Below are 17,027 nucleotides of genomic sequence, written 5' to 3'. Positions count from 1 at the left end.
TAAAATTCCCCTGATTAAAGATCCTGCTGTAACTTAACTCTTCTAATCCTAGATGCCATATTTTAAAATTTAAAGGGAGGGATCAATACCATCTACAAGTAAGTTTCAGAGTTATACATCATATTCTGGAGTTTTGTTTTATAGAATCCCTACTGTGTGGAAGTATACTAAATCACATTTTAAGTTAATGGAAGAGGTAATATGAAGTGTTAGGTTTAATCTAATTTGAATATTGTATAAAAAACTACAATCAAGTTATTTAATATCTTAAATCCAATATATATTTTACAAGTTATAATACAATTTGCTTTTTTTACACAATCTCCACCATAAAAATAATGTAGAGAATTTTTGCTTTTGATTTAAGCCAATTCATTGCTCTGTACAGTCCAAATGTTCTGTTACTTCAGCCATTAGTTATTCTGGCCTTAACTAATTGGCACTGGTGACAAATCCTCAACATAATCAGTGTTGAAGTCATAGGCATCCTCCATTGGTGTTTCACAAGATAGATCTGCACTGATAGGCTTTTGGCTAGAGTCAGCTATTTTCTCTGAAAGGCAAGAAAAAAAATTACTATTAAAACTGCAACTGAGTTGTTTTTTTCCTGATTATAACTTGGACAATAATGTGGTATTAATCACAAGTTGTCTCTGCCATACTAACAATTCCAAAGTTTAAGATACATTTATACCTCTTAAAGGAAACGTACAATAGGTTCAAACTACTCAAATCACTTGTAAAATAATAGTACAGCAAACTTATTAACTAGCACCTATGGGATCAGGAGTATGCCAGTTAGTTAAGAGATCCACATAATCAATGTAAAAATACATTAAGTAATAGAAACATAATGTGGGGATATACACACTGTTATACTTTATTTACAGCGTGTCATTTAAATAATAATGCAACATTACCTTAAATAAAACTTGCCAGCAGACCACCTTCTCTCTCGCACCCTCAACTAATGACTCAGACATTGCAGAGATCGCAATAACACAGTAAACTTCCGGTATATAAAATATATAATTTTTGCCAGTTTATAGTGTGCCAGTTAACACAAAGTTTGTCATATTTTCCACTCTTAGAACATAACAGATGTATTTATCAACTTTCACTTTGTCTAACTTAGTTTCAATGTACAACTCACTGAAATGAAATTGTTAACGTGGACGCTGAACTAGCATAGTACAATTATGAACTACCATAATTGTATAATGGTATACAATTATCACAGCTTTAAAAAAATCTAATAACCAACCTGACTCCAGTTTATTTTTCTTGGCAGTTACTTTCATTTGTTTTATCTGCAACTTTTTGGCTATTGTGCATCCATCTGTTTTCACTTTTCCATTTTTATCTTGATCTATTTCAACATATTCTGCCTAGGAAGATAAAAATTGGAATGTCTACTACTGTTTTAAAAATGTAACAGAATTCAATATTCCATTTTCACTAGCTGTTCTTGCACATCATTACATTCAGTTCAGTTGGTACCTGTAGCAGGTTTGATCTTTTTCTGCAATTGTGATTTTTTTCCCTAATTGAACAGGCACACCTATGAACAAAATCTGATCGCAGCACATCCTGCTGCTTTCAGAGACAATAATGATCCAGAAAAGTCCCATGCTATCTGCTTTTTCCTTCTTCCCATCACAAATGGAATCTGCAATGTGTAATATCTGATGTTAGAATGAGAGTACTTCAAGTTCCAAGTGGGCGGTCTGGTGGCTCAGTGATTAGCACTGCTGCCTTACAGTGCCAAGAAACCGGGTTCAATTGCCCAAGGCTGAAACTGCGTGGAGTTTGATCATTCTCCCTGTTTCTGTGCGGGTTTCCTCCCACAGTCCAAAAGATATGCAGGTTAGGTGGATTGGGCATGTTAAATTGCCTAGTGTCCAGGGATGTGCAGGCTAGGTGGATTAGCCATGGTAAATGCAGAGTTAAAGGGATAGAGTAGGGGTATGGATCTGGGTGTGATGTTGTTCAGAAAGATGGTATGGGCTCCACGGCCAGCTTCCACACTAGGGATTCTATGATTCTATGAAGTGTTCAAGTTGGTTTAATAAGGTTTCTTCCATTAGTACAGAACCATTTCCTCGAGGCCAAAATCCTGGAACTGCCATCCCAGGAAGTCTAATCAAATTCAAACATTTTAGGATATTATTCCAGACTCATCCAACTTTCTATGCAACATGTTTCTAGAAATGGAAATGGTTAAAAGTATGCTGGAAGGTGGTAGATTGGATTAGACTTCTTTTTTTGTTAAACTACTATCAGAAAGAAGGACAGATTGCAATTTACATGAATGCTTTACCTAAATAAAACAGTGAACTGAATGGCCTATTCCTATTACAGATATTCTTTGAAAATGCTCAAGGTCAAGATAACATCAAAATTAACTAAGATTCAAATGATTTAAAAAGCCAAACATTCCAAGCATTTGAACTATATTTTATCATTTTAAATCTATAGCACAGTACTTTGAAACTTATGCCAAATATAAATATGCACTAATGGAAATAATTTTCTTGAGCACAAGTACAAGAATACAACACTTCAAGCTTTAGCTTCAATTTTTCTTAAGGAGTAATATCCGGTTTCAGTTTCCAAACTCTGGTACACTATAGAGATGTTGACAAAAAATTATCATAATGACTCTTTCCCCAAAAATATACATAATTCATATAGGGATTTCAAAGGGCAATAAAGTAATTCTAGACTTCCAAAAGACCACAGTTAACAACTGGAAACACTCGAAACAGCAGTTAGCTTACCTCTGAATTTTTTAGGTTCACTGAATTGTTATCCTTATTCCTTTCCTGATCCTGCAATTCTTCTCCCACATTAGCCTCTTTAATTAGTCCATTAGTTGGTCCCGTAGATTGGAATACTATACTGCTGGCCATATTAGGGCACCTAACACCTGGCAGGAGGGAGGATGAGAAAGTTATGGATTATATATTTGACAGCTGGAAGTCAATAACAGATATAAACAGATTATAAGCCACAATCATCTGTATTGATGTTTATTTACATTATGCTTTAATTCTCTATGCCTTTGATTCTCACAGCCACTTTATTATATACAGATTAAAGTTTCTGCTTCAATTATCAACTGATCCCTCCATGTCAGCAAGTTTCTTCTGCCTTGTGTAAATATCAACCTTTTATATCTTTCACAGACATCCTCACATCATTGAAAAGCCTGTTTCTGTGTAACCTGATGCATCCCACAAATTTATCAATGAACTTGTTTAAGTAATTAATTCATACTGAAACAACTTTTACATTAAAGTTAATGCATTAATTACCTTTGAGTGTATTTTCATTATGATTGGTTAGTTCTCCAGTATTAAAGCCTCTTTTTGCTTCTTCCACAAGTTTTGCAGTGATGTAATTGGGTAGTTTGTGTCTCTCTGGAGGAGCTGTATGGTAATTGACCTTAGCTCTTAAGAATAGAAAGAAAACTTTGCCAATTTGTACATTATCCAAAGGCATCCACTACACACTTTATTGCAAACCTTTATTAAAAAGTAGCTCTAACACAGAAAATGTGCAACTTTTGCTATTATTTGTATTTTAGTTATTAATTCAATCTGCAAAATGGTTCAAAAGTAGGAACTGAATTTTAATTACCCACTCCAATCGTAAAGGATCAACTTGGCTGTTTTCTCAATGTCAGGGATCCCTCCTTTCTTCAACATGCTTCTTTTCTGAGCCAGCAATGTTAAAAATTCCAGAGATGTTCTAAAATTCGGGACATTATACTGCAACATAACCTATTGTGGCGATATGGTATATATTAGCTAAAAAACTTATTACACAAGAATTGCAACACTTAAACTGACCTAAGGAGCCATATAACCAAGTGAGATCAGAGTTGGATCTTTAGCAGTCAAACATGCCCTTTCTGACCATTTAAATTATCCTCATTTCTCACTCAAATAAAATTAAAACAGAAATAAATATGCAAGACAACAAGACAATAAGTGGATTCAGTACCTGCTGTTTATTGCAGTTCTTCAGTATGGGCTCCACTACAGATGTGGGATTTTCCAGTGCTTCAATGTCCACAATGTTCCTCAAGGACAAGGCAACAGCAGAATTTGATGCAGAAGCAATAATACTTGGACTATCCAGTATTTTGATCTGCTTATCGATGTGTACTTCCTGCATGGATCTGTGCAAGATTACACAATTATTAACACCTACCACAAGACAGTCACTATTTCAAACAGATTTTTGTTCAGAGACAATAAGGCAGGTCATGTGCCACTGAGTGAAATCAGAGTTGGATCTTTAGCAGTCATGGACATCAGGCTATGAAAGTTGTCCTCATTTTTCACTCATTACTCCCTTAACATAAATAAACATATTAAATTATTTGGCTGATCAAATATTCTAGTTTTTTAAATGGCCAGCAGGCAATCTGCTTTTTCTCCACTGGAGTATTGATATTTCAATATAGTTCTAAGTGAATAGGTTAATGGTTTGTGTGTTAAAGTGATCAAATTGCTAAAGCAGAAGGGTAGATTTGAACAGTGCTTTGAGTTTACTACCAGGGAGGGATGATAAGTGGCTGGGATTAATTCAAAATCTTAACATGCCTGGAACAAAGTCACCGAAATCTCCCAAGTTATACTGAATGGAAAGAGTACCTGTTCTTTATTTTTAAAAAATTATTCTTTAAATATAATAAAGGAATAGCTCAAGAATAAGTGTGCAAGTTAGTCACACATTATCGGTCAGCAGTTTTATCTAAACATTTTACTATGCCAACTTTAACCTTCTTACTTTGTAAGACCTCTTACTTGTCCCACGTTGCAAGCTCTCATTTTTTTCAAGCTGTTAATTATACTGCTTTTCCCTACATTTGGAAAACCTGAAAGAAAAATATGTAATTCATAAAGAACAAAAATTGGTTTTACTTGCATGAAAATAAAATAGCAGTAACTGCAGATGCTGGAGTCAGAGATAACAAGGTGTGGAGCTGGAGCTGGAGCAACACAGCAGGCCAAGCATCTGAGGAACAGGAAAGTTGATGATTTGGGTCAGCACCCTTCTTCAGAAATGAGGAGGGGGAGGGGATCTCAGAAATAAATAGAGAGGAGGGGTGGGGCTGGGGACGGTAGGTAAGATGGTGATAGGTGAGTGCATGTAGGCAGTGGTCAGTGAGGTGGGAGTGGTGGATAGGTGGGAGAGAAGATGGACAGGTTGAGTCAGGTCAAGGAGACGGGAATGAGAGGGAGGCTTGGTCATGGGATGAGACTGGGGGTGGGGAGATTTTGAAACTCAAAATCCACATTTAAGCCATTGGGCTGTAGGCTCCCAAGACAGAATACGAGGTGCTGCTCCTCCAGTTTGCGGGTAGCATCGTTGTGACACTGGAGGAGGCCCAGGATGGACATGTCACCCAGGGAGTGGGAGGGGGGAGTTAAAATGTTTCACAACCAGAAAGTGTTGTCTGTCACGTACAGAGCACAGATGCTCCACAAAACGTCTCAGTCTCGACTTGGTCTCACTGATATAGAGGAGGCCACATCGGGTGCAGCGAATGCAGTAGACCAAGTTGACAGATGTGCAGGTGAACCCATGTCTAATGTGGAAGGTTTGTTTTGTGCCTTAAACAGAGGTGATAGGGTAGCACTTCATGCAGTTGCAGGGAAAGGTGCTGGGGGTGGTGGGGTTAGTGGGGAGTGTGGAGCAGACAAGGGAGTCACGATCCCTACGAAAGGCAAATTGTGGGCGGGGGGGCAGATATATACCTTCGGTTGTGAGTTCGGATTGTAGGTGGTGGAAGTGGCGGAGAACGATTTTTTGGATGCAGACGCTGGTGAGGTGATGTGTGAGAACAAAGGGGGAATTCTGCCTTTATTTTTGTTTTTGAAGGCGATGGTTTTACTTGCATGTGTATCAGAATTATAAGTCAATTAATCTACTTTGAACATTACTGGATAAGCAAGAAATGGAAGGACGTTTCACAATTTGTAATTCTGCAAAGCTGAATGCATTAGCAAAATGCAATAGCAAAATGCAATATCGGGCTATTTTGCAAGGGTCTCACTTGGAAAGATTCAAATTCAACATCAGACTACTTTATAATTTATAAACAAAATATGGAGTAAGCACTCACCTACTACACCAACTTTAATGCTTTTTAAATCTTGTTTTCTGCAGTAGCTGATCAGCATTTTTAAAAGACTTTCATCACCAGCACAGGTATTGTTGTGTGATATTTCTATACCAGTGTTCAGTTTAGAAATTCTTTTCTGGTCCTGTTTAAAATAAGTTTAAAAATTTTTTTCAAAAAATTGATCTAGAATTGACAAATAAAGTTCTAATTATGTTGTTTACTGCATTGCTCAGTGGCACAATGCATCAGTATACATTTTGTCAAGAAATGGCAGAGTTGGGCCATTCCTCTGAAACGTCCATGTTCCTAACCTCAACTGGAATGCCTAGATGACCCAAAGTACAAGTAAGCCACTTCTTCAAAAAGTGGGTTCTGGAGAAAAAAGGTTAGCACACGTCAGTGCAGCTAAGGCAGTAGGTAACTTGGACACACAACACACAAAGCTATGAATAAATAATAAAATCTACAGGAATGTCAGAGAAAATACGAATGATGCAAAGGTAATTTTTGCCAACAAATTACCCAGCCAAACAGGTACTGTTAAAGTACTTCATCCAAAATTCAATACTCCTATTGCAAAATGGTTCTGGATTATCCACAAGTTAATCTTTATGAAGAAACAATATTTTGGCAATTCAAAAAATTTCTCAAAAATGAAGTTTCAAAATTGGTTAAAAGAACATGTAATGAGAAACAATTGCATGAAACCAGAGTTGGATCTTCTACCTCAAATACATTAGTGTTAAAACAAGTTGATCACCTAGTTAACAACATTTAATTGGATTATATTGCATTAGTTTTGGGAAACATACCATTGTTCTGTCTTGCAACTGCGCAGATGATTTAAAGACGACAACAGGAAATTCATTTTCCAAATATTTTAGCCATTTCTCTGTATTCTCCTTTGGCACCAAATCTAAACAATAAAGAACAGTGATTTCTACTTTATAAATGACATTGTTTTAAAGACATTGTAACCCCTCCAGAATTCTAATTTGAAGTCATTACTCTTATGTCTTCTTACCTATCTTGTTCAATACAAGGACTAGTTGCTTCTTCCCCTCTGACTGTAAGACTGCCTGCTCCACTTGAGGACATCTGTAACCAAGAGGATCTCTGGCATCCACCACTTCTAGAATTACATCTGAGGCATCAAGCACCTAATGGAATAGAAAACATCCCAAAATCACCATTTCAGTGACGAAACTAAAAAACGTTCTCCAGTGCTTACATCACTGCTGTATTATTAGAAAGCTAGAAAACAGGAGCAGGAATAGGCTGTTTGACCCCATCAAGCCTGCTCCACCATTCCACACGACCATGATCGATCCTCTATCTCAATGCCATAATCCTACTCTGTCCCCACACACCTTGTAGAATCATACAGTACAGAAGAAGTCCATCAAGTCTGCACCGGCAAAGAATCACTAAATCTACACTAGTCCTATAGTCTTGAATGTTATGACACTAAGTGCTCATCCAAGTACTTTTTAAACATTGTGAGGTTTCCCACCTCATCTACTCTCGTAGGCAGTACATTCTAGGTTCCCACCAGTCTCCAGGTGAAAGAATTTTTCCTCAAATCTCCTAAATCTTTGGCTTTTCACTTTAAAATCATGCCCCCTCGTTATTGATCCTTTGGCTAAGGGGAACAGCTGTTTTCTATCAATGTTCCTCACAAGCTTACACATCTCAATCAGGTTCCCTTTCAGCCTTCTCTGCTCTAAATAAAACCAGAGCTCATCCAGACTTTCCACTGCTATATTGTTCCAGTGCAATCACATCTTTCCTGTAGTGTGGTGACCAGGACGGCACACAGTACTCCAGCTTTGCCCTAACTAAAGTGCTATACAGCTCCAACAACTTCCCTGCTCTTATAATCTATGCCATGACTGATAAACATAATTGTTTCATATGCCTTCTTAACTGCCATGTAAACCCCCATTCTGCTGCCTTCAAGGATCTATGGAGATGGACCCCAGGAGATTCCTCTGAGCTCCCTAGAGTCCTGCCATTCATTTAGGATTCCTTGTCTTGTTACTTCTTCCAAAGTCCATCACCTCACACTCGTCTGTTAATTTCCATCTGCCCACCTGACCATATATATCCTCCTGCAACCGCTGGACCATGTTTGTATCATTCATGAACTTACATACCACTCCCAATATATTTTTCTATATCGTTCATATATAGTACACGAAATAAGCGACCCAGCACTGATCCTATGGTGTGTCACTGAACACCAGCCTCTAGTCATACAAAAAGTTTTTAATCCCACTGTATCCTACCACTAAGCCAATTTTGGATCTAATTTGTCAAGTAACCCTGCATTTCATGTGCTTTTACCTTTTTTAAAGAAATCTTCCATGTGGGATTTTGTCAAAGCTTTGCTGAAGTCCACATAAAACTACATCAACTACATGGTCACCTCCTTGAAAATTCTAATTTGTTAGGCATGACCTCCCTCTGATAAAGCCCAATCAGCCTAATTTCTCATGTGACAAACCTGCCACAACCATGAGTTTATAACCCCAGCCACTGATATATCGCACTTTTAGTCCAACCTGATTTTTTCAGAACAGCACCAAACAAATGACAACATATGCAAATTCAACAGCAGTCTTAAGACAGAGGCCCTGAAACAACATACATCACAAGGTGTCAAGAAAACTTCAGAGAGTTGGGCCTCAACAAGGGGAAATGCACTAGAAATAGAAATATAATTTCCTGCGAGTTCTCAGACTGTGAACATGGTCAGAGAAACGACAGCAGTCTAGCCGAGAGATGTATTTTGTGCCTTCCACTTTCAAGCTTACACAAGAAAAAGAGTTAAAAGCAAGTTAAACTCTTCTCAGTAGGTTAGTGAGCTGAGGTACTTGCATGAAGTGACCTGGATTTGAGTGTTGGCATGAGGTTTCAAAAGAACTAGAAACTGGATTTCAACTAATCTACAAAGCCAATAATCCTGAAATCAGATCTTCCAGTATCAACATCTCACTGTCTATTATTGTTGACTAAGAACATAAAACATAAGAGCAGAAATAGGCCATTCAGCCCAGAGTTTGCGCTGCCATTCAATGAGATCACAACTGATTCGATAATCCTCAACTTCGCTTTCCTGCCTTTCCCCCAAAATCCTTGATTCTCTTACTGATTAAAAATCGGTCGCTTTTCAGTCTTGAATATACTTAATGACCCAGCCTCAACAGCCCTCTGTGGTAAAAGAATTCCACAGATTTACAACTCCCAAAGAAAAAAAAATTCCTCATCTCCACCTTGAGTGTGCGACCTCTTATTATGGTTCTAGACTATCCCACAAGGCAGAAAACTTTTACGCACCTACCTACGTCCTCTAAGCATCTTGTATAAGGTTGCCTTGATCTGTCTTTTATTTCTCACCTTTTTTGGACTCATTTCTAATTTATTCGCACGCTGTGTTATTATTTCTAGTCACTTATAACCTCATTCTTTGTTATTCAAAAAAAGTCTGACTAAATTATTTCAACTACGTATTCACTCAAAAAGCACAAACTGACCTTATTCAACTCGCTGCAGAGAGATTTTCTTGAGCTTTTACCCTCCAATTTGGCCAACTTTTTCTGTTTAAAAGTAGAATGTTCAAAAGTAGCATATTAAAATACAAAAGTTTGCATTTACTCAACACAGAAGCAGAAATATTTAAATACTATACCTTAAGTTGCTTCTCATCTACTTCTGGTTCTTTTTTAGCTTCAAGTTTCCTTTTCTTTGCAACTTCCTTTTGTCTGGCAAGCTTCTGCTTTTGCTTCAATTCTTCAAGCTAAAGAAGCAAGTGTCAGAAGTCTACAATGTTGCAAATGCAACTGTATAATGAGCAACACACATCTAAAACAATTGATTACCTATCTTACATTTTAGTAGCTTATTCAAATTTATTAGCTTAACTGTGTTTTGTGGATTTATCTTCCATTTCTAAAATCAGCATTCACATTAAGAACTACACAAATACAATATGTATAAAATGTTATATATAAAGCATCATAATATTAATCTTAACATCAAATCAGCGCTAAACATACCCGACAGTAGTCTGCTTTTTCCTTTTAGTATTGCTTCATGAAAGGTTCATTCAACTGTTCATTATTAAAAAAAAGTCTAACAGTAACCACGATCATGAAAAACACAAGCTCTGTGCATATTCAAATTCCCTCTCCTTTTCCCAGCTCTGTGCAAACGTATTAGACATACCAGATAACCTCAGGTTACATACTCAAACACATTTTAAGTTTGAAGAAATTACAACATATTTCAAGATGTCAGCTATCTCAAATTATGCTATCATAACTGCAGAAGTCACTAATTTAGTTAAACTGGCATAGAAGCTTGTGTGCATACAAAGTACTATAAAATATCAAACATCTGTACATAAGCAAAGTCGTCTTACGTTTTGTTTCCTTTGTTCAGCCTCTCGAAGAACTGCTTCTTTAAATGGAGCATTATTAGGCACACCAGGATCCTTTCGAGATTTTTTATTTTTATTTCCTTGTTTCTTTGCTTCTTTTCGTATTTTCCGCTTATGTTCACGAACCTATGATTGAAGTTGAAACATTAACAATGCTGCTGCAACCAGAATCCAATTAGATGGGGCATTCAATTCAGAGAAAATATAAACTTTTTTTTTTTTTAAATATGATTAATCCTAGATACATTTAATTTTGTTTTTAATCTAACTCTCTGGTGAATCTGCACTGTGCTCCTTCCCAGTTGAATAGATAATTTCCAAAGTCCAAAGCGCTCCAGATACAGTCTAAACTGGGCCTTGTATAGCTGCTGTAACAATTCCTCCCTTTTATATCCTAGCTCTCTAATCACAAAGGCTAACATTCCATATATCGTCTTGATTATTTTAAAAGACAACTTAATTTTAGTGATGTGTCCATAGACTCCTAAATCTCTAATAACCTCCACCACAAATAGGCTGGGATTATTTTCCCAGGAGCATCAGAGGCTGAGGGACATGGATAGGGTGAATAGACATCTTTTCCCCATGGTAGTGGAGACCAAAACTAGAGAGCATATGTTTAAGGCGAGAAGGGAAAGATTTAAAAGGGACCTAACGGGCAACTTTTTCACACATAGGGTGAAGCATGTCTGGAATGAGCTGCCGGAAGTGGAGGCAGCTGGTACAATTACAACATTTAAAAGACATCTGCATGGATATATGACGAGGAAGGGTTTAGAGGAGCATGGGCTAAATGCTGGCAAATAGGACTAGATTTATTTAGGATATCTGGTTGCATGGATGAGTTGGGCTGAAAGGTCTGTTTCCATGCTGTACATCTCTATGACTCCTGGCTTTTTGCCATTGAAAATGTTTTTTAAATTCCAAAATGGATGGCCTCACACTTACCTACAATTCATCTAGCAGTTTTGTCAACAGCTCTCTCTTTTGACACTTTAAAAAGATTCATTTTGTACATGCGGCAAGTTCTGCGTACGCACACTTCATGAAACACCCAACTAGTAAAAACACAGCACCCAAATAAGTACAATAAATATGATGCATTGATGTCACTGACAGTACTGGCAGATGTATTATGCATGCACATTTTTACACATGCACATCTAGAGCATTTTGGTGGTGTCAGCAAATGTTCTTTGTCCACTTACAATCTTTCCATTCTGTAATTTCGTGCTATTTTCTAACCTAATTAGAATGCCACCAATCATTTGCAAACAAATGTTGCCATCTATTTTTATCAAATCATTAATACAATGATAGTTGAGGGCCCAAGCACTGATATTTATTGGACTCTATTAGTCATTTCCTTTCCAATCAAGCTCATAACTTCTATCTACAGACATTTTCCTCTTAACTGCAGTTACTGGCTCAAAAAGATTAATTACATTAACTAATTAGGCACGACCTATCCTTTACAAATCTGCATTTGTTCTGTCTAATCAGCGCATTTTTTAGTGTCCAGTCATTCTGTCCTTAATAATATATTCCAATAAGTTCCCAACAAAATAATTGCCTAGTTTCTTTCTTTGCATTGTACTCTACAACAGCACTATTTTTCTTGTTGGCTGGCACCTCATTGAAAGTTGAAAAAATGTATCCAGAAATGGTAACACCTGCAGTGTTCCACATATTAATACAGAGGTTGAACAATATGTACAGATTTTAAGTGATCAGGGAATGTAAATAATTTATACAATTATTGCACCATAATATTGGCTGTCACTCAATGCAGTTTTGATAATTACATATAATATTCCAAGATAACGAATGGATAAAATTTGGCAGATGGAGTATAATGGGGGAAAATGTCCATTTGGACTGGAAAGATAGAAAAACCATACGCTATTTAAATGGAGGTAGATGACAGAACTTGGTCGTACAGAGGATGGATGCTTTGATATATAAATTACAAATTAAGCATGCAGGTTATTAGGAAGGCAAATGGGATGTTGGTGTTCATTGCAAGGGGAATGGCATGAAAGCAGAGAATGTTTAGATGCAGCTGTGCATGACATTGGTGAGACCACACCAGGAAAACTATACAGTCTTGGTCTCCTCAGTTGAAAAAGAATTGTATTAGAAGTAGTTTAGAAGTAAAAGCGAGCCTGTACTCACAGAGTTGAGAAGAATGAGGGATGATCTTATTGAAATATACAAGATACTGGGGCAAACAACATAGAGAAACTCAGCAGGTCTGGTAGTATCTGTACAGAGCAAAGCAGAGTCAACATTTCAGGCCCACTGATCCTTTGTCACAACAAATGTCAATGAACTTGAAACATTGTTTCTCTCCCTACAAATGCTGCCAGACCTGCTGAGTTTCTCTAGCATTTCGTGTGTGTTTCAGATTTCCAAAATCCAATTCTTGTTTTTAAAATACTGGGGGGTCTTGATAGGGTGAATACTGAGAAGTTTTATCAACCGGGGGAGGGGGGTGGGAGGGGGTGAGATTAGCACTAGAGACAAAGTATAAGTTTGAGAGATCTCCCATTTAAGTGAGAGGTTTTTTTTGAGGGTGGTTAGTCTGTGGAATCTCTTTCACTGGAAATTGTGCCACTAAATTTATCAAAGGCTGAATTAGAAAGATTGACACACATCCAAGGTTTATGGGGGCAGTCAAAGTAGTGGGATTGAGACCCCAACACTATCAGCCATTGTTCTGAACAGAGAAATAGCCTCGAAGGGCCAAATGGCCCAGTCCTATGTTTCTTTGTCACATTATTAAAAATGGTCAAATCTGGGTGGTTTTCTTCAAAAAGGCTTTATAGATTGTAAATTGCAAATTTCTTGAAATATCAATAATGAGGTATAATTGCACACTAATTCAAGCAGTGAATTACAAAAGGTATAGAGATTAAACACTAAAATTACAACAGAAACATGTCTGTTGACATTTAGTTGGCGAGGAACACAAATCTTACTCACATATGTCCACTCTATTCTTTTTTTAATCTCTCTTCTCTGTCAGCTTAACATAATGAAAAGATTTTCAATACTCCATCTTAAATCCGTATCCTTAACTTCTCAATCGTTACAAAATGCATTTCATCTGCTCTTTTTTCATAATCTAATCATCCAATATTCTTCTCCGGTCATTTAAAAATCTGAATAGGCTGCAGTAAAATATTTCTAAATAGCGTGATGTACAAAATTGCAGGGTGCTCAAATTGCATACTAAGAATTTATACTAAATTGCACTTGACTATATTACGTAGTTTGCCATAAAGCCACGTGCTCATATAAGTACTAACTTAGGTGATTGTGAAGGGGCTTGACACAGTTCAAGGTGGCTATAAAAGTGCTCGCTCTTTCTTTAGCTACTTTCAATACGTTATGATCCGGTTATTATATCTCACAAGCTTTCCCAGAGCGAACAATGTACCCAATATTGGGGCGAGCACAACTCGTGGATTCCACCCTGACTCACCTTTCGCTGGATTTTAAATCGCTTGTGGCAGGTCAGGCGCTTGCTCGCCTTTTTCAGCTCTGTGAGGAAAAGCAACAAAGAGGACAATGAATCAAAACAATACTAACTCCCGCGGATAAAAATAAATGAACATAACGAATTGTAAAGACTACAATTCCACGCCACAGAACTCACTCGGCCGCTTCATGCTGTCCAGCTGCGAAAGGAGCAATCCACGTGACAAAGTCCCAACCGACCCATCGCCTGCCGTAAACACACAGTGTGAGAGCACGTCAATGTCGTCAATACACTACCCGACCCGCTTTACGGCAGTACCGCTGATGCTGACGATAGGGGCAGAGTTGGGAATAGGAGGAGAGTGTGGATCTCTGTTGTTATTATTATTTTATCATATATTCTTTCGGGATCAGCCGAGTTGGGTAAGGACGGTTTCGTTTGCTGAGCTGTACTGAGATGAGTGATGTGTGGAAGTTGTGCCTGCAGTCTCTTTCCAGTTTGTTTTTGCATGGCTGCCAAGGTGTTTGTGAGGTTCAGGCCGCTGCTTCTTTTGTTGTCAGTCAGCTCCCAGGAGTCCAGATTTCACCCGCGCGATGGTTTGTGTCCACCTCTCAGTTCATTCCACCTTTCATTCAGCGTCTAAATAGGTTGTTTTTGTTTATGCCCATATTGAAAGGGAGCAAAGATTTTAACTTTTACATTTAAGCATATTTTTCGCCCTGTTCCAAAGATATGAATGAAATGTACCCTGCCTACAACATCCAGACATCATTGCTGGATATTCAATGATTGAACGTACATTTAAGATGACAAGACAATGAATTAGTATCGTTGTCAGTGGGTTTATTTTAAATTAAAATGGAGCTGCGTACAATCGGGGAATAAAATCTGCCGGTAATCCTAGGAATTGAACACTTCCTGATTAGGGGAACATACCACATTTTTATGGTTGCTGTCATAACAACACTTTAAGTATATTTATATTTCTAAGATGGCACTTCAGTTTTTAAAAAAAAGTTGTCCAATTAAACCAAATTTTTCACCTAGTCACAGTTTACTAAGATCCACTGGGCAAAAATTAGGCCAGAATTTGCTGAGAAAGTAACAGTGAGTTCAGTGTAAATTATAAATTTGTAAGTAGCGCAGCAATTCATGGCAACTTTGAAATAACCTGATGCGTTGCATGTTATTGCAAAATTTGCTTTGCGAAAGCAGGAGCTGGCAGACAGCTGACCTGTGAATTTTAAGAAATTGCTCCATTTGCTCTGTTAAAATTAATTTTGACTCATTATAGAAATGCAGGACTAGTACTAAATGGTGTAAGAACTGTTTTAATTACAAGATTCATGTTTCCACAAAGTCACCTAACCTCTGACTTTAAAGGAAATAATTAAGACAGTTGAATCTCTTCTACAGGTTATAAGTTGTGTTTTTTTAACTTTTCCTTTTTGACTGTCTTCCACTTAAGCTTAAATTTCTTTCTTCCTTTTTTTACTTACTTTCTACCCATTCTATTTCTCCAAACATTGCTTTTCTTTTTTTTTATCCTGTTAATCCTGTCATTCACCCAGGTGGTCTGCTATCTTTACGGTGTGTCTATCAAATTGTCAGTACTGAAATAACTTCTTCAACAAATCTGAATGATTGACATTTATTTTGACACATCGGTATGTTATCCACTTCAATGTTATCAAAATTAATTTTGAATTCAGGCTATAAACACTACACTGCTTCCATCTATAAATTACTATCTTCCTAAGGAACTTCTTTGCAAAAAACTCCAGAGATTTTTATGTACTGAGGCACCCTGCATTTGAATCCATGGAAAGGTTATCCGTTTCTTCAAAATGTACACCATTGTTTGACTATTTAAATTATGAGATAATTACCTCTGTAAACTCTGGTGATATCCTGTTAAAAATGCCGGGACAATTATTTAGTTCTCCGTTCTAAAAGAAATTAATTTGCCCTTTTTGAAGTTCATTGACTTAATAGTTTGGAAAGTACTGTTAGCCATGCTGCCTCAATGATTAGAATCATTCAGTCCACAAAAGGCCCTTCAGCCCATCAAGTTGACCGATTCTAACTCATTACATCTGATTCTGATGCTATATATTAACTTTAGTACAGTATCTGCTGGTGTAAACTTTAAATATGAGGCTGCCTAATACAAATCAAAACATTTGGCTACTCCTGCCAGCCAACAGAAAGTAAAGAAAAACACCTGCATGAAAGGTTTGTTACAGGCATAGAATATTGATTTGACAACTGCAAAACCAATACATAAGTGGAAAGAAGTGTGCTAGTGCAGTATTTTTTTGTCTGCAGTTTAGGTATTATGATTGGGGGGAGGCAGGGTAGAGGTGATATCAGGAGTGTTGGGTTCTGATGAAGAGTCACTGAACCAAAAATATTGACTCTGCTTTCACTCCACAGATGCTGCCAGATCTGCATTTCTCCAGCAATTTCTATTTATGTTTCAGATATTGGGAGTGCATAGACATCCCTAGCTTATCGCAGAAAATTTTAGAAAGTCAAGGGAAAGGCTTTTTTGGACAAAACTAGGACATTCAGCAGAACAAATCTTTGCATAATAGCATGCAAACTTTCTTTGAGTGTGGCCGACAATATAAGATATGATTGTAGGATATTGTTGTCTAATTTTCCTTTTACTCTCACTGAAAAAAAATCTCCTATGGTTAAGCAGTGTATTTGTTTAGCCAATTTACTACTTAGAAACAGCAAAAGTCACATGAATTGAAACAATTTGACTGTAAAGGAACAATTTCATAAATGAGAATATACTGTAAAGGTATCTGCCTTACTACAGCTGAGTTACTTTCCCATGTGCTGTTTCTGTTACCCACACCAGTAACCTATTTGTTGTGCAAGTAATAACTGAAGAACATAAAAGAAAAGGAAATATGGAAAAAGATTGGGCGAGGGTGGTGGTGGGAAACTGC

At 37.2% G+C, this 17,027-nt stretch overlaps 1 protein-coding gene and 2 non-coding genes across 4 annotated transcripts; all 3 read right to left on the bottom strand.

Moving 5' to 3' along the window:
• Positions 1-258: 258 nt before the first annotated feature.
• gnl3 (guanine nucleotide binding protein-like 3 (nucleolar)) lies at positions 259-14,315 on the bottom strand. Of its 2 annotated transcripts, XM_020519460.2 has the most exons (15): positions 14,242-14,315; positions 14,068-14,126; positions 10,563-10,706; positions 9,831-9,938; positions 9,676-9,738; positions 7,164-7,299; positions 6,952-7,055; positions 6,140-6,281; positions 4,801-4,888; positions 4,009-4,186; positions 3,643-3,785; positions 3,318-3,454; positions 2,781-2,929; positions 1,265-1,388; positions 259-553 (listed from the first exon to the last, which is right to left on the bottom strand). In XM_020519460.2, exons 1-15 carry the CDS (start codon positions 14,252-14,254, stop codon positions 429-431), a joined length of 1,713 nt encoding a protein of 570 aa, XP_020375049.2. In that variant the 5' UTR covers positions 14,255-14,315; the 3' UTR covers positions 259-428. The 2 variants fall into 2 exon arrangements, with proteins under 2 accessions (XP_020375049.2, XP_048462322.1); XM_048606365.1 differs by lacking the exon at positions 9,676-9,738.
• On the bottom strand, positions 3,868-3,944 carry LOC125485187. Its single transcript, XR_007263935.1, has one exon. It is a non-coding gene; the product is annotated as a small nucleolar RNA SNORD19 (small nucleolar RNA).
• LOC125485186 lies at positions 4,279-4,350 on the bottom strand. The gene has a single exon (XR_007263934.1). It is a non-coding gene; the product is annotated as a small nucleolar RNA SNORD19 (small nucleolar RNA).
• Positions 14,316-17,027: the final 2,712 nt, after the last annotated feature.

This window comes from Rhincodon typus, chromosome 16 (assembly GCF_021869965.1).
Source record: "Rhincodon typus isolate 14 chromosome 16, sRhiTyp1.1, whole genome shotgun sequence".
Taxonomy (NCBI): Eukaryota; Metazoa; Chordata; class Chondrichthyes; order Orectolobiformes; family Rhincodontidae; genus Rhincodon; species Rhincodon typus.
Note: the sequence above shows the minus strand (reverse complement) of the source record. Positions and strands in the feature narration are given on the sequence as shown.

Excerpts from the sequence above, each read along its gene's own strand:
- gnl3 (XM_020519460.2), bottom strand. Across the intron at positions 10,707-14,067 it reads GATTTAAAATCCAGCGAAAG|GTTCGTGAACATAAGCGGAA; the intron begins GTGAGTCAGGGT and ends CTTCAATCATAG. Across the intron at positions 4,187-4,800 it reads CAAGTAAGAGGTCTTACAAA|ATCCATGCAGGAAGTACACA; the intron begins GTAAGAAGGTTA and ends AATCTTGCACAG.